The 26,345-nt window shown below is 36.8% G+C and overlaps 1 protein-coding gene across 1 annotated transcript in view; it reads left to right on the forward strand.

Moving 5' to 3' along the window:
• TTC6 (tetratricopeptide repeat domain 6) overlaps positions 1–26,345 on the forward strand; it is a gene marked incomplete at its 5' end in the record, with an annotated part of 255,488 nt that overhangs the window by 206,085 nt on the left and 23,058 nt on the right. The window contains 9 exons of the mRNA XM_080653529.1: positions 583–733; positions 4,095–4,177; positions 5,438–5,514; positions 5,910–6,070; positions 16,180–16,314; positions 17,551–17,700; positions 19,402–19,542; positions 20,520–20,633; positions 23,621–23,740. Of these exons, the coding sequence (XP_080509655.1) occupies positions 583–733; positions 4,095–4,177; positions 5,438–5,514; positions 5,910–6,070; positions 16,180–16,314; positions 17,551–17,700; positions 19,402–19,542; positions 20,520–20,633; positions 23,621–23,740 (1,132 nt within the window). The remainder of the gene's footprint in view (positions 1–582; positions 734–4,094; positions 4,178–5,437; positions 5,515–5,909; positions 6,071–16,179; positions 16,315–17,550; positions 17,701–19,401; positions 19,543–20,519; positions 20,634–23,620; positions 23,741–26,345) is intronic.

Here is a 26,345-nt window from a genome sequence, read left to right on the forward strand (position 1 = left end):
AGACTATCATTATTTCTCATTGTTACTCATGGCGAATATAATAGAACCCGAGGCAAAACCTTTTTTTTTAAATCCTCCCCCAAGGATGGATGGATATGTTTATGTGTATGTTTTAAAAGAAACATTGATGTGAAAGAGAAGCATCAATTGGTTGCACCCCAACTGGGGATCGAACCTGCAACCTACGTATATGCCTTAACTGGGAATCAAACCAGCAACCTTTTGGTATACAGGAGGACACTCCAACCCACTGAGCCACCTGCTGAGGGCCCAGAAACTTTTGAATTGAGGAAAACTAAGCTTGTAATTCAAGATTAAATCAAGGAAGAGTAAAGTACTGCTAAGTCAGACCTTAGGAATTCTGTTCCTGGCCCAAACTCAACAAATGTTCATTCCCTGCTAAGGATTTTATACAGGTGTTTATAATTTCTAACAGAGAGTATTTAGTTAACTTACTTTGCTTTAGTAAAGCATTAAAAGAAACCTGCTATAAATAGATGTATTTCATTAGGTTCATTCATAACTGAAGAACATTGGAGTAATTAAAATGTCTAACAAGATTTTGCTTTCTCATTTTTTTAGAACTGTTACTTTGGCTTATATAAATATTGGCATCATAGATCTGCTACACCTAGATAACTACACTGACGCCACTTGGTATTTTTCTGAGGCTCTTAAACTTGAACCTTCATATATTCAAAGCTATATGTGTCTAGCAGAAACTTACAATAAGGTATTTAAGGTTTGAGAACCTTGATTTTTTAAAAAGTTTTAAATTTCTGGATATTTGTTTAATATAATTTAAAATATGTTTATGTGTTTTTTCAGATAATTGCAGTGGCTAATGCATTTATAAGCAATAAATATTAAGTAGATATAGTTAACTATAATTGCCCAGTTATAAAGACTGTATTGATGAGGTATGACTTTTTGTCTTTCATTTTCTTTTTAAAAAATACATTTTTTCCTAATTACAAAAGCAACACATATTTGTTGCATATAATACTTTTACTTGTATATAGTCACAGATAAATTTAAACAGATAAATTTAAAACTACCGATGATTTCATTCTTTAGGGATAACTGCCATTAACATTTGGGAGCCTATCAGTTGTGTGTGTGTGTGTGTGTGTGTGTGAGAGAGAGAGAGAGAGAGAGAGAGAGAGAGAGAGAGAGAGAGAGAGAGAGAGAGATGGGTTTGTGGAATGGAATTTGTGCATAAAATGGGATCCTACTCACTCATGCTTTCCTTTAGATTTTGTTTAGATTTATATGTTATTTGAATTTAAAAATGTAGCATATCCTTTATGTAACAAATTCAAACAATATAATAAACAGGAAGTCTTAGCTGACTCCAACCGTATCTGACTTTCCGGAGAAAAACACTGTTGTCTCTGCCTTTCAAAATAGATATCCCTTTCCACTCCTCAACCACTAACCAAGACCCTGTCGTTTCTCATTAGGACTATTGCAGCAGCCTTCTGGTCTTCTTGCTTCTGTTCTTTACTCCTTTATGACGGATTTTCAACACAGCAGCCATAGTGATCCTCTTAAAACATGCCAGATTATTTCACTCCTCTGCCCAGAACCCTTCAGTAGCTTCTCTTTGCGCTCAGAATAAAAGCCGGATCCTGCAAAAGCCAAGAAAGGCCTGCAAGAGCCCATGTGAACTGGCTCAATACTTTTTTGCTCTTGTTTCCTACAAATCCACTAGTCACACTGGTTTCCATCAGATTAGGCCGATGATGGTGTGGGGGTGAGGGAGGGGGGGGCCACAGAAACAAAACACCAACCCCACAAAAACAAACATGAAACTCCCCTTCAAAATCACTATTAAAATAAGTTTTATTTTTGTTTGTTTTTCTTCCTCACACTGCCTCTCCTAGGAGATTTGGCTAGAGGCTCTGGTCTCCACTGTCTACATCTCAGGACCCAGTGTGACTAGAATCCCATTCAGAGCTCTTACCTCCCTGATGATAGAGGTGGAAGACCCAGGGCAGGTTAGGGTTAGTATGGTCCCCAGGGAAAGTTTGCTCTTGACTCCTGCTGGGAAAGGGATGGACATACTTGTGGTGTGTGGTCCTTTTGCTTGCCTACATGTTGTTGGAGCTGAAGGCTTCTGAAATTTCCTTTGATTGCACTTAGAAACCAAAGCCCCTGCATCATGTCTGGGTATAGGGACATGCATTCAGAAACTCATTGTTCTGAGGAGGCAAAAATCTGCACAGTAGTGAATAAATTATGTTGTGTTCACACACAGGATATTATGTAGTCAATAAAAAAACAACTAGAACTATATCATATGGTGTCAGAAGATGACTAGGTTTGGGTAGTAAGCATGTGATGTAATATACGGATGATGTACTATAGAATGGTACACATGAAACCTTTATCATGCTATTAACCAATGTTACACCAATAAATTTAATTTAAAAAAGAATATCAGCTGACTGGTATAAGAAAAGCAAGATTCATAAAGGAGTATAAAGTATGTACAATATAATTCAATGTAAATAAAACAATCAGAAATCAAACCGTGTGCATATAGAAGAATACATATGCCTACTGTGTGGGCTCAGCCTCTAGGATGAAGCTAATCTAAGGCTGTCTGGAGAAGTCCAACCCCAGGTCAGCTCATAAAGATCAGAGAGTGAGCCTCCATGTTTCCCAACCAGGGTTTCAATGTACAAATATTTACGGGTGGAACAGACATATAAATAGATGATTTAATACTTAACACCAACCTGAGCAAGGTCAGCTTGAGAAGCAGCAGGCCTGAAGTCCCACAGAAATTTTCCAGTTAATTTAAATACATCTCAAACTCTCTCCTTTAGGGTTCCCTCTTTTGACCCCACTCATTCTTTCCTCCAAACAGTTGCACAATTTCTGCTTCCATGTACAAATTAGTTCATTCTCCTTTTTGTATCACCATGTCAGTGCAGTAGAGGAGCCGTTGCTTGTCCAGATTCATTCTGCTGGGGTTTCTGTCGAACTCCTTTTATTATATTCCCAGTGATAATAGGTTTTTGTCCCTAAATTTGTACAAATCCAGATTATGCTTCTGTGACCAGTATTAAGGAAATAATCAATGTTTAGAACGTCTATATTGATTTTAAGAGTCACCTTTTTTCTTATTCTTTTATTTTGTTTTATTTATTAATTTACTTACTAATTTTAAGTGCAAGCCTCTTTGTTCCCCCTAATTTTTAAGTGAAATTGACTTTTACTTTACATTTTACCTTCCTTTGCATGAATAAAGTTTGTTGCAAAAGGTGTTATAGATGAGGGGGGAAAACTGAAAAGCTAAACAAAAAAAAAGGAAAACAACACAAAATGTATGATACAATCACATTTATATAAAATTATATATGTGGGTATGTGTAAAAATTCTTCAAAATTAAAGATAACTGGTTTTTAAAACCAAAAGACTGCATCAAAAACTTTTCTTTTTACTTCTTTGTATCCCATTTGCTATGATAACTCTTTTTTAAAAAAAATATGTTGTCATTGATTCCAGAAGGAGGAAGGGAGGAGAGAGAGAAAGAAACATCAATGATGAGAGAGAATAATTGGTCAGCTGCTTACTGCATGCACCCTACCAAATCCAATATACTTATATATTTTGGACATATGCAACCCAGGCATGTGCCCTGACCAGGAATCAAACAATGACCTTCTGGTTCATGGGTTGATGCTCAACCACTGAGCCACACTGGCTGGGCTGCTATGGTAATTCTTTTTTTTTTTTTTAATATATTTTTATTGATTTTTTGCAGAGAGGAAGGGAGAGGGATAGAGAGTTAGAAACATTGATGGGAGAGAAACATCGGTCAGCTGCCTCCTGCACACCTCCCACTGGGGATGTGCCCGCAACCAAGGTACATGCCCCTGACCGGAATCGAACCTGGGACCCCTCAGTCCGCAGGCCGACGCTCTATCCACTGAGCCAAACCGGTCAGGGCTGCTATGGTAATTCTTAAGAAAAACATGTATTAGGAAATGTTTCTGCAAAACTTCTGCATTGAAGAATGGCAGGGAATAAACACCAGAAAGGAGTGTTATTATGAGCTAAGTTTCTGTTTATTAATCAACAGGTGCATAAATTGCAAAAGGCAGTAAGAGAGATATCTCGTGCTATCCACCTTCAGCCAAATCGAATCGAGTTATATATAATAAGGTATCGGCATAGAAATCAAATTCTTCAAGTCCTCTCTTGATCCTTCCAGGGACCTCCTTTTACATTTAATCTTTCAGCGGTGGCCAAGACCCAACCACCAAGTCAGATATAGTTATTGGTTTTGTTAAGCTTGAAGAAAATTTATAATATAAGATAACCAGATCTTTCCCTTTGCTCTGTCCTTGCATCAAAACACAACTGTTTCATGTTTTAAATTATTTCAGGCCTCTCGACATTACTGGTTATGTAATTATCACAGGGCTCATGAAAGTAAGATAATATTTTGAACAATTACACTGAGTGGCCAGATTATTATGATCTCCGAACCCATAATAATCTGGCCACTCATTGTATATCCTATATAATAAAAGGCTAATATGCAAATTGTCCCCTCAACCAGGAGTTTGACCAGCAGGCAGGCCGACCAACTGCCCATGTCTCCTCCCCCTGGACTCCACCCATGCACGAATTCATGCATCAGGCCTCATATATATATATACATATATATATATATATATATATATATACACACACACACACACACACACACACACACACACATATACATACACACACACACATATACACACACACACACACTGAGTGGCCAGATTATTATGCGTTCAGAGATCATCATAATCTGGCCACTAAGTGTATTTGATTATGTTCACAGAGGTACCAAATGTGAACCCCAGCTAATTCAGTGGGGGAAAAAAAGTGACACATTAAATTGTATTTCAAATGCCATAGTTTTCTATAAAGAGACTCATTGAACATTATGAGTTATCACTAAAAAAAAATGTTATTGTCTCTAACTCGGGAAATGGACGTATAGATACGGGAAAATGGACACTAGAACAATGTTTTCTGATAAGGGCTTGCTTTGTTTTTAAACCCTTGGACCACATTTTAACAATTTATGTAATACTTTCCCACTTTTATGTACCTTGAACTGTGTTTATTTTTTTATTAATTTCTTAGCAACAGAGTTTAACATTTTAAATACAGTAATTGCAAAAAGATTTGAGGTTTTTCTTCTTTCAGCTTCATATTTCCTAAATTGTTTTCTCATCACATCTCCAAGCTAATTGGTTAATTTAGACAATATAAAATGTTTATAATTTTACATTGTTTTTATCATACATATGTAAGTATACATATATGTATTATAATTATAAAATTACAAGTAACTGGTTATAAGAAACTTTGTTGTGGAAAAATTCTTTAAGCTTAGAATTAAAAAGGCATTATTTCTTCCAGAGGACAATATCTTCTTAGGATGAAATATTATGATCTTGCAAAGTTCACTATTTACCAAGTAGCAGAAATGAACAAAGGTAAATATAATTAATGCAAAATTATAACTGCCTCAACTTAAAAATTTTATGGTATTTGCAAAAGCTATGCATAGATAGCTTGAAGGGTTCACTTGAAAATCTAAGTTAGACTTTTGAAACTTTAAAGTTCCATTTCATTTGCACATAATCAATTAGTAAAATGCTTCAAAACAGTGAATTTTGTGAGAGAGGCTATTATAGGAAATACCAGGCTTACACTTTTATTTTTTTTGTTTGTGTTGGAATGTCTTACTGTTGGTTGATGGTAAATAGATTTTAGTATCATATTGATTTGTTAATTCACATTAAAAGATAGATCACTGATCAAAATATTACATGTATTCTAAATCCTAGATACTTGGCCAAGGTATTGATAAACTTTCCTTTTATTTTAGGTCTCATTGAGTTGAATCCTATACAGCAAGCACTCATTTATTCATTTTGTGAAAACCATGAGAAGGCCATTCAGGTGTTGGATGGGGCCACTTTGAATAGGCCTGAGATCAACATGATTATTCTATTAGCAAAAACCCAAATGAAGGCCAAGAGAAACAAGGTACAAAGTCCTGAGTAATGCTTACTAAGTCTACTAGTGGAATTTTAATATTTTGCTTAGAATGACTGCTTGCATATCTTTTTATAAAACTATATTATATCATTTATTTATTGACAGTCCGGGAGCCTTCGGGGGATGTCCTACTGACAGACCTAAGCTGTCAGTCGGACATCCTTAGGGCTACTGTGGAGGTGGGAGCGGCTCCCGCCACCGTCACTGCGCTCGCCAGCCGTGAACCCAGCTCAGGGCTTCTGGCTGAGTGGCGCTCCCCCTATGGGAGCACACTGACCACCAGGGGGCAGCTCCTGCATTGAGCGTCTGTCCCCTGGTAGTCAGTACACGTCATAGCGACCAGTCGTTCCTCCGTTCGGTCGATTTGCATATTAGCCTTTTTATTATATAGGATTCTTTTTTTAATTAACATTTAGGTTGTTTCCTTTTATTATTTTTTCTCCTCTTAAGAGTAGGGCTGCCCTAGTCAATTTTGCTCAGTGGATAGAGCATATGCCCGAGGACTGAAGGTCCCGGTTTGATTCCAGTCAAGGGCACATATACCTGGTTGCCAGCTCTTACAGGGCCCTGGTTGGGGCAACTGCAGGAGGCAACCAATAGTTGTGTCTCTCATGTAAATGTTTCTGTCTCTCCTCCTCCCTTGCACTCTCTATAAAAATCAATAGAAAAATATCGTTGGTGAGGATTAACAACAACAACAAAGTAGGGTTACTAAAAATATTCTTTTTCCTGTCTTCTGTTAAACACATGGAGTCGTTTTCCAGGAGTAGAATTGTTGGTGTGTAGAGAATGTGAATGCCTAACTTTCAAGCTAATGATACATTGTTCCATAGGGTTGTATCAATTTATTCTCCCACCTGCAGTATGAACGTCCTGCTAATCCGCATCTTCTACAATAATTGGTGTTGTCAAGTTTTATTTTTGTTAATTTGGAGGAGAAAGACCACTCCTTGTGGTCTTAATTCACATTCCTCAGTTTGAACACAGATTGAACTTCTTTATATATGTTTATTAGGCATTTATATTTCCTAGTCTATCAATTTCCTATACACAATTTTTGTCTTTTTCCTATCAATTTTAGGCATTTAAAAACTAAATTCTGTTATTAATTCTTGGTTGGCTATATGTTTGATGCATATCTTCTTGCAATTTGTGGCATTTATTTATTTATTTATATATTTATTTATTTTGTTCTGCCTTTTGGCGAAAAGAAGTTCTTAATTTTAATGTGATTGAATATATCTATGTTTTATTTTATTGTCATGACTTTAAAAAATTTGTTTAGGAATTTCTTCCCTACTCCAAGGTCATAAAGATAGCCCTATATTTTCTTCTATAAGTTTATAAGTTTTACTTTTTCCATTTAAGACTTTACCTTAAATACATATTTTGAGTATGAGACAGGATAAAATTTCAATTTTACCATGTAGATATTTATGTACCAGTATCATTTATTGAAATGTTCTTCTTAACCCAGAGATCCAAAGTACAACATCTATCATATTATGTTTTTATATACTCATAGGTCTGATTTTGATATCTCTATCTCTATTTTGTTCCTTTGGTCAATTTTTCAATTACTGGCCCAAGAGTATGATGTCTTAATTACTATAGCTTTATTGTAATTCTTGATATCTGGTAGAACAGGTGCCTACAAAGTATTTTCCAGGAAATTTCTGGTTATTCTTGGGCCTTTACTCCTTCATATACATTTTAAATTCAGCTTGTCAAGATCCATTAAAAATTCCTTTGGAATTCTGATGAAATTTTATTGAATCTCTAGAATATTTTAGGGAGATTTGACACTTTATGATATTGATTCCTTTCAGGAATGCTACGATATTAACTTTAATCTCCCCTCATGCCCTCATTGCTCTGCTAGAAAACTTGGGTCACCTTTGATTGCCCTCTGTGCTATCAATAGTGATGTTCTCTTGGTTCTACACTGAGTGGCCAGATTATGATGATCTCTGAACGCATAATAATCTGGCCACTCAGTGTATATCCTATATAATAAAAGGCTAATATGCAAATTGTCCCCTCCACCAGGAGTTCAACCAGCAGGCAGGCCGGCCAGCTGTCTATGTCCCCTCCCCGTGGCCAGGCTGGCCGGACCCCACCCATGCACGAATTCATGCACCGGGCCTCATATATATATATATATATATATATATATATATATATATGAATGCATAATAATCTGGCCACTCAGTATATATTCTAAATATCTCTCAACTCTACTTCCTCTCTTGGTTTTTGATTTTTATGGTCATTACTCTAGTCAGAACATATTTATTTTATTTACTTTTATTTTATTTATTACATTGATTGAAGTGACATTGGTCAACATGAACATATAGGTTTCATGTGTGGGTATCTATGTTATAAGATTGGTATACTGCACTGTGTGCCCACCACCCAAAGTCAAATCTTCTGTCACCTTATATTAGGACCCTTTCATTACCTACCCTTTCCCTCTGACAACCACCACACTGCTGTTTGTGTTCATAAGTTTCAGTTTTATATCCCACATATAAATGGAATTATATGGTTCTTAGCTTTTTCTGAGTGACTTATTTAATTTAGTATAATGTTCTCAAGGTCCATCCATGTTGTTTCAAATGGTGCTATTTCAACCTTTCTTATGGCTGAGTAGTATTCCATTGTGTATATGAACCATACCTTCTTTATCCAGTCCTCTATCGTGGGACACTTTGATTGTTTCCATGTCTCGGCCACCATGAATAATGCTGCAATGAACATAGGGGTGCATATATCTTTGCGAATACATGATTTTGACTTTTTCAAATATATACCCAAGGGTGGGATTGCTGGGTCATACGGTAGCTCTATTCTTAATTTTTTGAGGAATCGTCAGACTGCTTTCCATAGTGGTTGTACTAGTCTACATTCCCACCAGCAGTGAATGAGTGTTTCCTTTTTCCCACAACCTCTCCAACACTTGTTATTGCTTGTCTTGTTGATAATGGCCACTCTAACAGGTGGGAGGTGGTATGCTATTGTAGTTTTGATTTGCATTTCCCTGATTGCCAGTGAGGTTGAATATCTTTTCATATATCTATTGGCTGTTCATAGGTCTTAAGAGAGGTGTATTTTCATGTTCTCTGCCCACTTTTTGATTGGATTGTTTGTTTGTTTGGTGTTGAGTTTTATGAGTTCTTTATATATTTTGGAAATTAAACCTTTGTCATAGCTACTGTTTGCAGATATCAACTCCCATCTGGTTGTCTGCCTCTTTGTCAGTTTCTCTTGCTGTGCAGAATCTTTTTAGTTTGATATAATCCCATTCATTTATTTTTTTATGTTACTTCCCTTGCCTTTGAGGTCAAGTTCATAAAATGTTCTCTATGACCCAAGTCCATAAGTTTGGTACCTATATTTTCTTCTATGTAACTTACTGTTTTTAGTCTTATACATAGGTCTCTGATCCATTTTGAATAGATTTTCATACATGGGGACAAACTGTCATCCAGTTTCATTTGTTTGCATGTGACTTTCCCATTTTCCCAGCACCATTTATTGAAGAGACTTTCTTTACCCCATTAAGTGTTTCTGGGTCCTTTGTCAAAAATTATCTGTCCATATACATGTGATTTTATAGCTGGGCTCCCTATTCTCTTGCACTGATCTGTGTATCTGTTTTTCTGACAATACCATGATGTTTTGATTATCATAGCTCTGTAGTATAATTTGAAGTCAGGTAGTGTGATACCTCCAACTTTGTTCTTTTTTCTCAGGATTATTTTGGCTATTCAGGGTCTTCTGTGGTTCCATAGAAATCTGATGATTTCTTGTTCTATTTCTTTCAAAAATGGCATTGGTATTTTGATGGGGATTGCATTAAATCTGTATATTGCTTTGGTAATATGGCCATTTTAACTATGTTGATTCTCACAATCCATGAATACAGAATATTTTTCTATTTTGTTGTATCTTTTTCAATCTCTTTTAATAATGCTTTATAATTTTTAGTATATAAGTCTTTCACATTCTTTGTTAAGTTTATTTTTATGTGTTTTGTTCTTTTGGTTACAATTTCAAAACAAATTTTTTTTAAAATTTCTTTTTCTGAAGTTTTGTTGTTAGAATGCAGGAAGGCAATGGATTTTTGCACATTGATTTTGTATCCTGCAACTTGACTGTATTTGTTTATTGTTTCTAATAGTTTTTCCTGGAGTCTTTAGGGTTTTCTATATACAGAATCACCCACAAAAAGTGACAGCTTGACTTCTTCCTTCCCTATTTGAATGCCTTTATTTTTTTCTCTTGCCTTATTGCTCTGGCTAGGATTTCCAGCGCTATGTTGAATAAGTGTGGTGAGAACAGACATCCTTGTCTTGTTCCTGATCTTAGGGGAAAAGCTTTCAGTTTTCGCCATTGAGTATGATATTAGCTGAGGGTTTATCATATATGACCTTTATTATGTTGAGGCACTTTCCTTCTATTCCTATTTTATTGAGTGTTTTAATCATAAATGGATGTTGTATCTTATCAAATGTTTTTTCTGCACTTATTGATAAGATAATAAGATTTTTATCCTTTCTTTGGTTAGTGTGTATTATGTTGATTGATGTGCAAATGTTGAACCATCTTTGTGCCCCTGAAATGAGTCCCACTTGCCTGTGATATATTATTTTTTGGATGTACTGTTGTATTTGAGTTGCTGCTATTTTGTTTAGGATTTTTGCATCTGTATTCAAAAGAGATATTGGTCTGTAGTTTTACTTTTTTGTGTTATCTTTGCCAGGTGTTGGTATCAGGGTTCTATTGGTCTCGTAAAATGTGTTAGGAAGTATTGCCTTTTCCTCATTTTTTTTTTTTTGGAAGAGTTTGAAAAGGATAGATTTTAATTTTTCTTTGAACATTTTGTAGAATTCACTGGTGAAGCCATCTGGTCCTGGACTTTTGTTTTTTTGGGAGGTTTTTTATGGTTGTTTCAATTTTTTCACTGCTGATTGGTCTATTTAGATTTTTCCATTCTTCATGATTTAGTCTAGGAAGGTCATATATTTTTAGGAGCATCCATTTCTTTTAGGTTATTGAATTTGATGGCATGAAGTCTTTCATAATATTCTAGTATGATCCTTTTTATATTGTGATGTCTATAGTGACTTCTCTCTCATTTCTGATTTTGTTTAAATGGATCTTTTCCCTTTTTCCCTTAGTGAATCTGGCCAGGGGCTTGTCAATTTTATTAATCTTTTCAAAGAACCAGCTCTTTGTTATATTGATATTTTTGGTATAGTCTTTTTGTTCTCTATTTCATTTAATTCTGCTCTAATTTTTATTATTTCCTTTCTTCTGCAGACTTTGGGTTGCTTTTGTTCTCCTTTTTCTAGTACTTACTTTAAGATGTGATGTTTAGCTGTTTACTTGGGATTTCTCTTGCTTCTTGAGATAGGCCTGCGATGATATAAATTTCCCTCTTATTACTTCTTTAGCTGCATCCCAGGGGTTTTGATATGTTATGTTGTCATTCTCATTTGTCTCTATATATCTCTTGATCTCATCTTTTATTTCTTCTTTGATCCAGTCATTTTTTAGTAGTATGTTGTTCAATCTCCACATATTTGTGGGGTTCTTTACTTCCTTTTTGCAGTTGATTTGTAATTTCAATGCATTGTGGTCAGAAAATATGCTTGGTATAATTTCAATCTTTGAATTTGTTGTTAGTTCTGTGACCCAACATATGGTCTGTCCTTGAGATGTTCCATGTGCAGTGGAGAAGAATGTATAATCTAATGTTCTGGGATGTAGTGTTCTGTAAATGTCAATTTTGTCCATTTGGACTCTAGTGTGTCATTTAAGGCCAATATTTCTTTATAGGTTTTTTTGTTTGGTTGATCTGTTTAGAGCTGTCAATGGAGTATTAAGGTCCCCAACTATGATTATGTTTTGATCTGTTTCTCCCTTTATTTCTGTGAGTAGTTATATTATATATATTGGTGCTCCCTGGTTGGGTGCATATATGTTAGGAAGTGTTATGTTTTCTTGATGTAGTGTCCCCTTTGTCATTATAAATTGTCCATATTTGTCTCTTGTTATCTTTGTTATCTTGAGATCTATTTTGTCAGATATAAGTATGGCTGCATCTGCTTTTTTGTGGATGTTATTTGCTTGGAGAATTATTTTCCAGCCTTTTCCTTTAAATCTATCTTTGTCTTTGCTGCTTAAATGTATCTTTTGTAGGCAGCATATGGTTGGGTTTTGTTTCTAAATCCACTCTGCAACTCTGTGTCTCTTTATTGGTGAATTCAGACCACTTACATTTAGGGGTAATTATTGATGTACTAGAGGCCCGGTGCATGAAATTTGTGCATTGGGGGGGGGTGTCCCTCAGCCCAGCCTGCACCCTCTCCAATCTGGGACTCCTTGGGGGATGTCTGACTGCTGGTTTTGGACATCCCTCTCACAATCTGGGATCGCTGGCTCCTAACTGCTTGCCTGCCTGCCTGCCTGATTGCTCCTAACCGCTTCTGCCTGCCAGCCTGATTGCCCCCTAACCGCTCCCCTGCCGGCCTGATTGATGCCTAACTGCTCCCCTGCCAGCCCGATTGCTCCCAATTGCCCTCCTCTGCTGGCCCTATGGCCCCCAACTGACCTCCCCTGATGGCCCAATGGCCCCCAACTGCCCTCCCCTGCCGGCCCAATCACCCACAACTGCTCTCCCCTGCTGGCCATCTTGTGGCGGCCATCTTGTGACAACATGGGGGCGGCCATCTTGTGATGACGTGAGGTGTTGCGCGAGGGCCACCTAGGCTTTTATTAGTATAGATGAGGATTTCCTATTGCAGTGGTCGTGGCTCGTGAGCCGCAATTTGCCACTCTGTTGACTAATGAGTTTGCCGACCACTGTCCTATCACCATTTTATCTTTTGTTTTCTGTAGCTCTGTGCTTGCATTGGTTCTTTTCCTTTATGTTTATGTCTTTTGTTTCTGTTTGGTGGTATTCCATGCATCTTTCTTTTGTTTTCTCTTTTTTTTAAGCAATATGTCCTGGTTTAGGGACTTTTGTGTAGGGTTGACTTTAGGTTTATAAGAAATAAAGTTTCATATACTGTAGTTTTTTTCCCTTTTGAGTGCATCTTGTATGTTTTTGTTGTCACAAATTATCTCTGTTTATGCTGTAAGTTTTTTTGTGATTTTCCTTGTAGTGTTGTGACCTATGTTCTTAGTTTCAGATAGAATAACTCTCTTAAATATTTCCTGCAATGGAGGTTTTTTAGTGATAAAATGCATCAGCTTCTGTATGTCTGGGGACATCTTTATTTCTCCTTCATATTTAAAGGTTAATTTTGCTGGATGTAGTATTTATAGCTGGTAATTTCTCTCTTTCAGATGTTTGAATATTTGCTTCTATTCTCTTCTGGCTTGTAGAGTTTCTGCTAAGAAGTTGGATGAAATTCTGATGGGGTTTCCTTTGTAGGTCACTTCCTTTTTTACCCTGGCTGCTTTGTGAATTTTTTCTTTGTCATTAATTTTTGACAGCTTCATTATCAAGTGCCTTGGAGAGGGCCTCTTTGGATTGAGGTAACTAGGTATTCTGTTTGCTTCTTGGATTCAAGGACCTAGTTCTTTCCATAGAGTTGGGAAGCTCTCATCCACTATTGGTTTTAATAGACTCTCCATTCCATGCTCCCTTTCTTCCTCCTCCACAATGTCTATAATTCTGATATTGCTTTTGCTGATGGAGTCAGACAGGTCTCATAGAGCTCTTTCATTTTTCTTTATTCTCAAGTCTCTTTTTTCCCTCTGCATAATTTCTTGATTCCTATCTTCAATATCACTAGTTCTTTCCTCTAACTATTTGGTTCTGTTTTCTATGCTCAACAGTTTACTCTTTTTTAAAAAAAAATATGTATTTATTTATTTATTTCAGAGAGGGAGGGAGAGATAGAAACATCAATGATTGATCGGCTGCCTCCTGCATGCCCCTTACTGGGGATCGAGCCCGCAACCCTGGCATGTGCTCTTGGCCGGAATTGAACCTGGGACCCTTCAGTCCACAGGCCAACGCTCTATCCACTGAGTCAAACGGGCTAGGGCTCAACAGTTTACTCTTAATCTCCTTAGTTGCTTCATTTCCAGGATTTCTGATTGAGTATTTTTTAAAGTTTAATTTTCTTTGGCGAAATACTCATTTTATTTATGGATTTGTTTTCTGAGTGCACTGAATTGCCTGTCAGTATTTTCTTGCATCTCTTAGAGTATTTTCAGAACTGCAGTCTTGAAATCTGCACTTATGGAATTATGTCACATAATTCCATGTGTTCAAGTCTGCTTTCTGGGGATTTTTTATTTTCTTTCTGGTCATCGTTATAACTGTGGTTCTTCATGGTATTTGCTGTCCTCCTTTGTTTTCGCATTTATCTCTAAAGAGGTCTTTCTACTATTCCAGTAGATGGCACTGAATTGCAAGATTTTTATATCTGTGGTCTCCCAGATTTGAGCCCTGGAGGCTTCCATAGGACAGTATCCACATGCTTCTTGGGAGTGGGGTTTGTTTTGCCCACCCCTGACCTCCATGGGTCCTGCCCCAATCACACCACCCTCTCCCTCCTGGAGCCAATTCCAAGGACAATGGGAGGTGAGTTTTGGGAGTCTGTTCACTCTGTGATCACTGTTCACTCTCACTGCTCATGGGCATGGCTTGGACACTGTTCTCTCTGGCTTCTTGAAGTTTGAAGTTCGCCCTGCTGGGGTGCCTTTCCGCAGCTCTCTGTTCCTCCTGCTGAAGGAAGTGCCTGCTACCACCAGCTTTCTCCTCTTTCCTGGCCAGGCTGCACGTTCACAGCTGAGCTGTGAGCTTCTGGCTGCAGGGCTGCATCTGCAGGCCGTCTATGCTTTCTTCCCTTCTAATTTCCCCATTTATCCCCCAATGCCCAGATTTAGGTGTTATTTTGCTTGAATTATAACAACAGTGTTGTACCCTTCCAAGTGTTTATCTACACAATAGCTGTAGTGCTGTTTTCAGAATGTAAATAAATATGCCTTACCTGCAAGCCCATAAGAGCTATTGAAGAGACTTTTCAGAGCAGTGAGAGAGAGCTGGACTTCAGCTAGAGGAGAAAGCAGGAGGAAGTCAAGATGTATTCTTTTACATTTAAATGAGAAGGAAGACTTTATGGACTCATGGAGACAGTGAAGGGGCAGAGATCCAAAAGAGGAAGGACATTACAGGTTGTACTCAGGTCAGGCAGATGGGATCTGAAAAGATGAAGAAAGGAAACCATTCGAAAACAGGAGAGAAAAAGATGGAAATGGAGGAAGGAATAGGTACATGAAAAGTTAAAAGGAGGGAAATTAAGGTGATGATTTTTCTTATGTCCAGGTCAAGTGCTAAGATTGGGGATGGAAAAATGGATGCTGCAGTGGGATATAAACATGTGGAGAAAATGCTAAATTTTTAAAATGGACACTTAGCATATCCAAATTAAATCTCACTATTTCTTTTGCAATGTAATAGAATTAAGAAAATGGGCTAAAGGGTCACAGGTTTTTTTTGGTTCTCTACAGATGTACTTCAATTAGCTAATTTTGAAAGGCATTTTTATCTGAAAATTAAATTTTTTTTTCATTAATGCCTTTCAAGTATTTTGATTAAATAGTTTAAATGGGTGATTTTTGATGTTAGTTTATTTTCTGGTGTCAATGGAACTCTATTAACAGCACAGCAGGACAAAACAAAGGTTGATTAAAACCACATCAGATATTATCATTGGAGATTTTCTACTGCCTAAAAGCTGCCTAGTATTCCTTTCAGGAAAATTACAGGAAATTGGTCATAAACTAGTCTACAACTTTAAGTTTAATTTAAGACTACAAGAAAATAATCTTTAGAATTTAGGAAGTGTAGTTCCTAAAGTCCTCGTGTATAGCCTGCTTAAGCACTGGCTCTAGGATAGGCACCTCATGGGATGTGCGATCCGACAGGCAATGGTCTTCTCGCTGTGTATGGACAAGATCTGTATGTGAGTAGGGCTATGTGCTCAGGATTCCTTTTAACGTTTAAGGTTGTCATGTTAACTAAACAGTAGAAAGAAACATTCTCAGCCCTCTCTCTCTTTACCCTGTAGGAAGCTATGAGACTGTTTAAAAAGGTGTTGGATGTCTGTTCTCATTCTGAGAGAGGACCAAATGCCTTAGAGGCGTCAGTGGACTGTCTGTATAACTTGGGTCTTTGTTACATGGATGAAGGCAACTTCCAAATGGTATTTTGTATATTTAGCAACTTAGGTTACTTGTGATTTTAAAGAATGATTGCATTTAGTTCTATTTCTGAAGGTTACTTCTACAGGAAGTGACCAATACAGTAGACCAACGCTTCTTATAAGGCGTGGCTTTTTAAAGACAATATGCATCCTACAATACCTACTGCATTGTTTTATTTACCCAACATGTTTGTTTTATTTGATGCTTATTTGTCAATAGTATTGTAAAGACTAATGTATGTTTTTCACCAACACAATCTAACTGTAAGAAATTATTATAGCAAAATAATTTCATCACATTAATATAAATTTACCTATTAAATTTAAGTACTTTAAATTGAGGGAATTCATTCTAATGTAGAATAAATGGAAAATGATTAGCACACTGATTTCTCTTAATGATGACTAAAAATTCAAAGATTGAAACTGGTGATTTAGACAGCCAGAATATCATTGAAAACCAGTTGAGTCAATATTTACATACTTATCCAATATTTGGCTATTTTACAGAAGTCTCCATTTCAAAATTGTCCAATATGTAAAAGAATTGTTATTTTCTAATGGCTAATGTTGAATATTTCACAACTGTATCTTTACACACACACACACACACACACACACGCACACACACACACACACACCATTCCTATCCTTATATTCTTAGGAGTGGACAGTGTCTAAAACTTGTATCTCAAACCTTGAAACAGAGTTGCACTTGATTAGTTGTTCTATTAAGAAATTCTAATAAGTATAAGATTAATTACAAATCTTTTCCATGTTTTTAGCCCTTTTGTTCAACCAGCATTAAAACTAACTTTGCTCTACAATGTTGGGGAAAATTTTGGAGTTCTATCATTCTGAAATTTCATAGCTATGCATCTGCTATGAAATGTTTGGGCCCTCCTGGAAAACAAGTGTGCTGGTTGTGACTTCTTTGAAGGAACACAATATGAAGATAATGATTAAATTTACATGCAAAATTATTGAAATCTAACAACTTGGACTATGTGAACATTAATCTGGGAATAAGGGGCTAGTAAATTATAATACTAAACCTGACTGGTTAATAAATATTACTTTTGTTTGCTCCACAAGTTTCACTGGAAAAAATGTATTTAAAATGACCAGAAAAGATGGAAAACTTTCAACAACAGCTATATACTGTAATTTATTAACATTAAAATTAATAAATTCTGCTTACTAAACCATTTACTTTGTAACAATATGCTCTTCTAGGCTTTTGATTTTTTTACCAAAGCTGTGAAAATAAATCCCAGTTTTGCAGAAGGCTTCCATCAACGAGGACTTTGTAAAATAAAACTCCACAAGGATAGCTCAATCCTGGATTTTAATCGTGCAATTACCCTCAATCCAAAACATTATGAGGTATTTAAATGAACACTTCTGGTGATTTAGAGAGTGTGTTATAGATTTGCTAAAATTATTAAATCCTTCATATGTCATTGTTATTAGTTAGCAACAATTGATTACTTATACCTACTTTTCATATAATTGCTTTAATAATGCATGTATCTGTATTTCTCTTTGAACTAAAAATATTATCTCCAACAGGGATATTATATATGTGTTTTATAAATTGTGATGTAGATGAATATTGTTAATATTTTAATGTATCTATTAATATTTATAATTTTATATACTGTTATTAATTTTATTTACTTCTTGTTTTGCTATTGCATTTATTTCTTACTTTTAAGAGACTAAAGAGATAAAACAAAATTTAATAGGTGAAGTTTTATTGGATCCTGATTTTAAAAGTCTATAAATTATAAATATGGACCAAATATCAGATGTTTTTAGGGAAATACTATTAATGTTCTTAGATATAGTATGGTAGTGTGATTGTACAAAAAAAAATGTCTTCTTCATAGGAGATGCATACTGGAGAGCTGCGGTGAATTGTTACAATGTCTACAACATATTTTTTAACAGTTCAGGGAAAAGTAGATACAATAAATATTGCAAATCCTATATAATAAAAGAGTAATATTCAAATTGACCGTACATCCACTACACCAACAAGCCACACCCACCAGCCAATCAGGAACGAGTATGCAAATTAACCCAACCAAGATGGCTGCGGCCACGGAGGGAGCAGGAGGCTTGGGTTTCCCCAGCGATGGAGGAAGCCAAACTTCCTGGCCTGCCCTGGCCTGCCCTGGCCTCCGCTGCAGGCTACAAAGTTTCAATTATAGGAGATAAATAAATCCCAGATACCAGGGCCTCTGCTTGGGTCGCTGGGGGGCGTGGCTGGCCTGAAAACCACCACAGGCCCCTCACCCAGGCCGCCCCATGCACCAAGGGAAGCCCCACCCTGATCCAGGACACCCTTCAGGGCAAACCAGCTGGCCCCCACCCATGCACCAGGCCTCTATCCTATCTAATAAAAGAGTAATATGCAAATTGACCATCACTCCAACACACAAGATGGCTGCCCCCATGTGGACACAAGATGGCTGCCAAAAGAGGGCCAGCAGGGGAGGGCAGTTAGGGGTGACCAGGCCGGCAGAGGAGGGAAGTTGGGGGCAACCAGGCCTGCAGGGAAGGGCAGTTGGGGGGGACCCAGGCCTGCAGGGGAGAGCAGTTGGGGGTGACCAGGCTGGCAGGGGAGGGCAGTTAAGGGCAATTGGGCTGGCAGGGGAGTGGTTAGGGGTGATCAGGCTGGCAGGCAGAAGCAGTTAGGGGCAATCAGGAAGGCAGGCAGGCGAGCAGTTGAGAGGGATGTGAGAGGGATGTCTGACTGCCCGTTTAGGCCCGATCCCAGTAGGACATCCCTCGAGGGGTCCCAGATTGGAGAGGGTGCAGGCTGGGCTGAGGGACACACATCCCCGTGCACGAATTTCGTGCACTGGGCCTCTAGTATTTTAATAATTATTTAATCTAGATGGTAGGTATATGGATGTTCATTGTACTATTTCAATTATTCTGTATGTTTGGAAAAAAAATACTACATTTTATAACATCTTCGTGTGGTATAGATTTGTCCAAACTATCATATCTTTTGGTGTAATTAATGCTTTTACTATAACACACATTCCTGTTTTCCTCTTCTCTTTCTCTGAAAAGGCATATTTAAACCGAGTAGCCTTCTATGGTTTGAAAGGCAGATACTCCAAAGCAATCTTGAATTGTAACGAGGCCATCAAAATTTATCCTCAGAGTGTGAGAGCTTACATCTACAGAGGCGTTCTCAAATACCACAACAGGGTAGGTGATTTCCTGTCTTGTTTACAGAAATCTTAGAGTGAGTGATGCTTGGATGCCAGGAGGGATGCACTTCCTCTTTTTAATCCGTGAGAGAAGAATCAACATAGTGTTAAGGGCAGAGGTGCATGGGACACCTTACACTTCCGCAGTACATCAAAAGGCTTACAAAATAGTGTGCTTTTTTTTTGACATTTACATTTTAAATAACACATTATTTAGAAAGTAATATATTATTCATTGTAAAGAATTTGGAAAATACAAAGAGGGAATAAAGAAGACTAAAGTCACCTATACAATACAGTTACTAGTATACACACTGAGAACACAGTCATTGCTTGAAATCATAGTTGATTCCTAAACAGAAGTTAGTAGGTCAAAAGGTGTGAGAAGCATCACTGATATAGAATACTTTATTTTTCCTACTTTTCTGAACCTTTTTTGTAGCTATTTCATATGAAATATTTTGCAAATAATGCCTTAAAGCAAAGGTAAGACCTTGTATCATGTATTAATTCCATGAAAATTACTATCTATAGAAATGGATGACACAAGGTATCAGAGAAGCATCAAAGAGGAAGCAAAAGAGACTGTAAATAGAAAACATGACGGTTATGGGATCTGACAGTATGAATGACAGAAGCAAGCAAGCACTGGTGAATGTTTGCTGGAGGAACATGACTTGCTTCTCTTTTACCAATAAGAAGTGTAATTTTCTCAACACTGGCAATAAGATAATCATCTAAATTAAAATTCTTTATATATTTAATTTTATTTGCAAGTAACAGAAACTATAATAATAATTCCTACCAAGAGATTTTCTTAATTAACTTGGTGAAAGATGAGCTTGATTGTCTTAATATCACAGATGCTGCACAGAGTATTCCAAAAAGTCTGATAGAATCAATAATTTCTTCTACAATTAAATGTCAGTCCATTATGACTAACCCTTCTCACCTAATTATTTTTTTCCTTTGTAGACTTATAAGCTAGCGATTACAGATTTAACTACCGCTATCAACATGGACAAGAACAGTTATGTAGCATTTTATAACAGAGCATTGTGTTACACCAAGATAGGTGAACTTCAGATGGTAAGATGACCATTTTAGTAAACAAAATGTTAAAGTATTTGTAAACATACTTAAAGCACGTGTAAAATATTTTTTATTATCTCTGTTGTAATTTTGAAAAATAATTCTTGTGGAAATATGCACACACCACACTCCCACCCCCCCCCCCCCCACACACACAACTTGAGAATCCAAAGAACCATTTCAAAGGACATTATTATTTTTGTTAGTGCTCACAAAATTGTCTTATACAATCTCAGCAATGTCACACGAAAAATTGATTTTATAATGTTTACAAAAGCATTTAAAGACATATATAAATTAAAATACATTACATAATTCTCATTAGGCTAAATGTTTCTACTGATAAACCGTTTGCAGTATTTTTAAGCAGTGATTGTTAGCAATATTGTTGCTTCAGAATTTGCTGAGATATTTTTTGCAGTGTCCAGACCACAGATGCAGCTGTTTTGAGTGATGGTTTCCAGTTATGGGGACCAGTGACAAGTACTGCTTGTGCTTTTTGCAGGCCTAGCTGATGGCTGCAGCAGTCCTTTTTCTCTATTTGTCCTGTATAGCTACCTGTGCAAGCCATTTTTTAGATTTTCTAATTTTTCTCCTCTTCCTCCTTTCTTTGTCTGCTTGGTCTTTTTCCAGTCAAGATTCCTCACTGGGAAGCAGCTGGCCTGTGGTCTTCTTAGTGCTATGTCCCCTCCTCTTGTTTCGCTTCCTCTGTTGTCCTCTTGTCTCCCCTCCTTATTTCTATCCAGGTCCACGGTCAATGAGGCGTTCCTTTAACAGATGACGTCACATGCCTGCTGTTGGACATGCTCCCCAATCTCCTGGAAACGTGGGCAGTCAAATCTGTTTAAAACATTTAGAGATTTTGAAATTTATTTGCTATGGAAGGGAAGTTGAGAAACATTGTTTCTCAAAGGATGTAGAATTCCTGGTAACCAGAAGGTCAGGTTTCCTCCAGAACCATTGACAAATGAATAATTTTAAACAAAGGGGTTGTTAAGATTATAGGGCTAATTAAGGGCTCATTTATCAGAGTAACCTGCACAGCAGGTGTCTTTGATGACTTCCTCCCCACCCCCATTCCTGCCTTTTCTGGGTAACTCTGAAGCCACAAACAATGGGCTGGGTCGGGGCAGGAACTCCCATTTTTGTTATCTCTGATAAGTAACAGAGCCCCACACTCTGAATAAAGAAAATGAAAAAACTACCTAAATAGAGACCTAACTACTAGAATAAATCATATTGGCTATTTTGGAGCTGCCATGTACCCAACCCATTTCATCCGAACACTCATTTTACAGATGAGGAAATGGAAGTTGGGAGAGGTTAGAAACACATCCAAGTCACACAGGGAGTAAAGACCTGTGCTGCTGTTCACAGGTTTGTTTGCTTCTGGTTAACAGTCTGTAGGTGGCTTTGTAAAAACATTTGACCTCCAGCACGTGGAACGGATGCCATTTAACAGTGTCACCTCCTCCCTTTTTGTCTACCTCCTCCCTTCATGTCTACCTCCACCCGTTTTTCAGCATTGCTGCCAACATTACACTGAGAAAACCCAAGTATCTTTCTGCAGAAAATGCACTTAGACATTCTCTTAAAATACGGTTTCATAAAAATTAAGAACAGGTGAATTCTGATTCTTATCACCTTAATAAAAGTAGTAACAGTTACCACTTACTTAGAGCTAATTGTGTGGGAGGCTCTGGGCTAAACGTTTTATCAATATATCATCAAAATTAATTTGTGCAACAATATGATGAATTATTAATATCCCAATTTTGCAGATGAGGAAACTGAAGCTAGTGTTAAGAAACTTACCCGAGACTACAAAGCTAGTAATAACAGCAGAGGCATGTTACAAATCCTGCTCATTAACCTTCATGAAACTAATTTTATAGCTCTTGTTTCTGCTTGTGTAACATATTCAACTGTCTAGTGGATCTTGAGGTCTCAAAGGTTTTACATTCTGTGATTCTATAAAAGCAAAAGTGCTAACATTTTAGTTTTGTTTTTGTAAGTATTATGAATTATTTTTACAGCCCTGGCAATGTTTGTTATTAATTATGCCACAATGTACATAACTGTACAGTTCTTTTAGACACTTGAGTGCCTAATCATGAAATACCAGAGCACCACTGAGCAAACACAAAGTACTATGTATTTGCATTTTCAATTAGCACGTGCTATAGGCATGTAAGTTGTGGACCTTTTCTGATGAAATTATATGGCTCTTTTGGACAAAATGTTCAGTAGAAAAATGAGGTAAGAGATTCAGCTCCAACTCAAATTTGGGATGGTCCTGTTACCTGGTGCAGAACGATGACCAGTAAAAAATTGTTTATTCAATGAATGAAATAAAAAGGTAAAAGTAATAGAGAAAAATTCTCTCAGTTAATTCTCAACTGAGATTAATGTCTTAAAAAAAAACACCCTAATATAGCTAAGTAATTTTCCAACAGGCTTCTTTGTTATATTACGACCCATTTACATTGACTCATGATTTATTATCTCAACAGTCATTATTGATTGCCTACTCTGTGCAGGCACAGTGCTAGTTACTGACTTCGTAATGGTGAAAAATAAGGATAAGCTCTGCCTCCATAAAGCTTAGGTTTCTGTGAGAAAAACAATCAAATACTAAAAAGAACTTAAATTTCCAATGACAACAGTGCTCTGCTTGGTGTAGGCAGTCCTGTGGGGGACTGCTGCATGGGGGAGGCGTGTGGTATACCTCTTCCATCCATACACAATGGAAACGCTTAGGATGCTTCACAAGGACACGTGGAGTGCAGCCACACTCAGCCCCGCATATTAAAATGCAGCAGCAGTCAAATATGTAGTTAAGGGGCCCCTTTACATCCAACAAATGATTATTTAGGGCCATAAATTGTAAGTCAAATTAAATACTAACTATGGGTTCCTAGTTTGGGCATTAACACATTTTTCCTTGGCTGAATCTAGGTTGTAAGTGCTTCTTTTATTTTTAGGCATTAATAGATTATGGAATCGTGCTTCTTCTTGATGCTGGGAAAAATGTGGCATTCAATACCTTAGTTAATCGTGGACTCATCTATTTAGAACGAGGGCATCACAGTTTCGCATTAGAGGTAAACCTGAACCCACTTGATTTTTCATGCTCACTTCTGAAAATAGTGAACAAGTTTTTCTTACTACCAAATGGCAATATTAATGAGCAATAACTAAACTTTAGCAATAATCATATTGAAATACTTTGAATGACTAATAGAATTTTTGTAAAATATGCGTATTTTTACTTTGTTTTCATTACAGGCAGATAGCCAATATATTTTTTAAAAAGTTTCTAATTTGATGAAAGTTCAAGACTATCACTTCCCCCAAGGGAGTATCTTGGCTATAAAAAATTCAATTATTTAGCAAATAAAATGATTTATGTATTGTTTACTTTGCTGCTTGATGCTCTCTCTCATTTATAATTTTCCTCATTCTCCATTGAAAATATATCAAGCTAAACCTGTTTGTTTTGTATAGATTAGAAAATACCTGCTCAAAATAGGCTACTGAGAATGGTGGGAACAGGCACTCAGGATTGTAGTAGAAGATAGTATCTGCGATATATCACAAAGATTTCTTTGTAGAACAATTAAACAAAACTTACCATTCTCATTTTGATCTTATTTGTATTGGTTTTTTAAATTAACTTTGGAGTCAAGATTAAGAGATACAAGATAAATCAAATGAAGTTTGAAGTTGAATAATGGTAGTTTTGCTTCTTTGTTTCTGAGGAACCACACAGAACATTATGTAATGGAGTGTTTCCTGATTCTTTTCATCTCCCAAAGTGACTTGTGTTATTTTTCTGCCTTTGGAGTCATATTTTGAGGTTCTGCCCCACAGAATTAGTAATCATTATTTTTGCGGACGGATCACAAGAATTCTCACTTCATATTACACAGTGTTTTACAAAGTATCATACTTTAAAAAGATAATGGATTGTAAAAACATGTAATAAATAATCTCAAAATGCAATAGGTATTTAATTTTAAAGCGTGCCTTTAACATTTATGTGAAATGTTTTTCGTACTCGTTCAATAGAAACTTATCTGGCCACTGGGTAAAGCTAGCAGTAAAACTACTGGTCCACAATGTGTTAAGGAAGTGTCTGAGAAACCATATTCTAGACAATTTACACTATGATGAAATGTAATTTAAAGAGTTGAACTCCTTTAGGTTTAAGTTATACCATTTGGAATTTCCTCAGGGAGAGAGGGAGCTAAAGAATTTCTCTGGAGTAGGCAAGAAAGCTACTGAACTCTAGGGAACAGCGTTGGGAGTAGAGAAGTGAGGAAAATGGGGCGGGGGTGGGGGGGCGGTTGGGAGCAAAAGACCTCAGCTGTTGGAGAATTAAATGCAGGGCCTGTGTTATCTATATGGCACATATTTATTTGGTATTTAACATCAACATACCAGGTTCTCAACAATGCTGCACAATTTATAATTGCAATTTATAGATGAGGAAGCTGATATTCAAAAGAGGTTAAATAGTCTTTTATCCAGGAAGTGCTAAGGCATGATTTGATATCAGGTTTCACCTGATTCCAAATCCTATGTATTGAAGATGTGGAGATAAATAAGGCAGATTTCCTGACCTTGAGGAGCTCATGGTCTATCCGAAATCATTCTTGACCCCTCTCTTTCCTCACACTCTACATCCAACAGTTGAGTAGGCTCTGCCATCAAAGCATATTTTGAATTCAGTCATTTCTCATTTTTTTGCCACTGTTATCTTCCTAATTCCATCCTCAAGCATCTTTCCCCTGGACTACATCAGGAGCTTCCCAACTGGCCTCTCTGCTTCTGCTCTTGTCCCTGTCTCTACATGCTGTTCTTCAAACAGCAGCAGACAACCTCTTAAAAACATAAAGCAGACCATGTTATTCCTCTGCTCATAACCCTCTAGTGGCTTCCCATCACACTTAGAATAAAATTTGCACTGTTGACTGTGGCCAACGAAGACCCATCATGATCTGACTGTCACTCATTGATCTGATTTCATTGTCAAACATTGTTCTTTTCTGCACTCAGGTCCCTCCACTTTGGCATTTTGCTCTTCCTTGGAAATGCCAGGCTCCCTTCCTGCCCCAGGGTCCTCACATAAGCTCTTCTCTGTACATAGAATGCTCTCCCTACTAATCTGCATGTGGCTCATGCCCATCTTTCATTTCAGGTTTCTGCTCAAATGTGATCTCCTCAGTCAAACAAACAAACAGAACAAAAATGTAGATTAATTAAAATAGAATATTAGAAAATTAAAATAATCCAAAATAAGCCTGGACAGGGAAAACAAACAGGAAACGGAGGAAAACAGCAGAAAACAAATAAGATGGTAGACCTAAATCCAACCATATTAGGAGTGACATTTAGTAAGATGATAAAAAATAGACCAATTTAGGTAATGAAAATGTCAGATCAGAATTTTTTTTTCAAAAGTCTCTGGCTACAAAAGTCACACTTTAAATATATTGATACAGATAGGAAAGGTAAAAGGCTGGAAAAAAATATGCCCTGCAAATACAAATTAAAAGCAAAAAAAAAAAAGTTTTCCAATAAAAAATTATTTGAAAAATTAAATTAGAAAAATGAGAAAGAACCAATGAAGACATATAAGACTGAATAATAGAAGGGCTAGATGAAAAAACAGGAGACAGCAGTCTTAACACTTACGCAGGGAAA

The sequence above is a fragment of the Plecotus auritus genome (genome assembly GCF_963455305.1).
Source record: "Plecotus auritus genome assembly, chromosome: 1".
Classification (NCBI taxonomy): Eukaryota; Metazoa; Chordata; class Mammalia; order Chiroptera; family Vespertilionidae; genus Plecotus; species Plecotus auritus.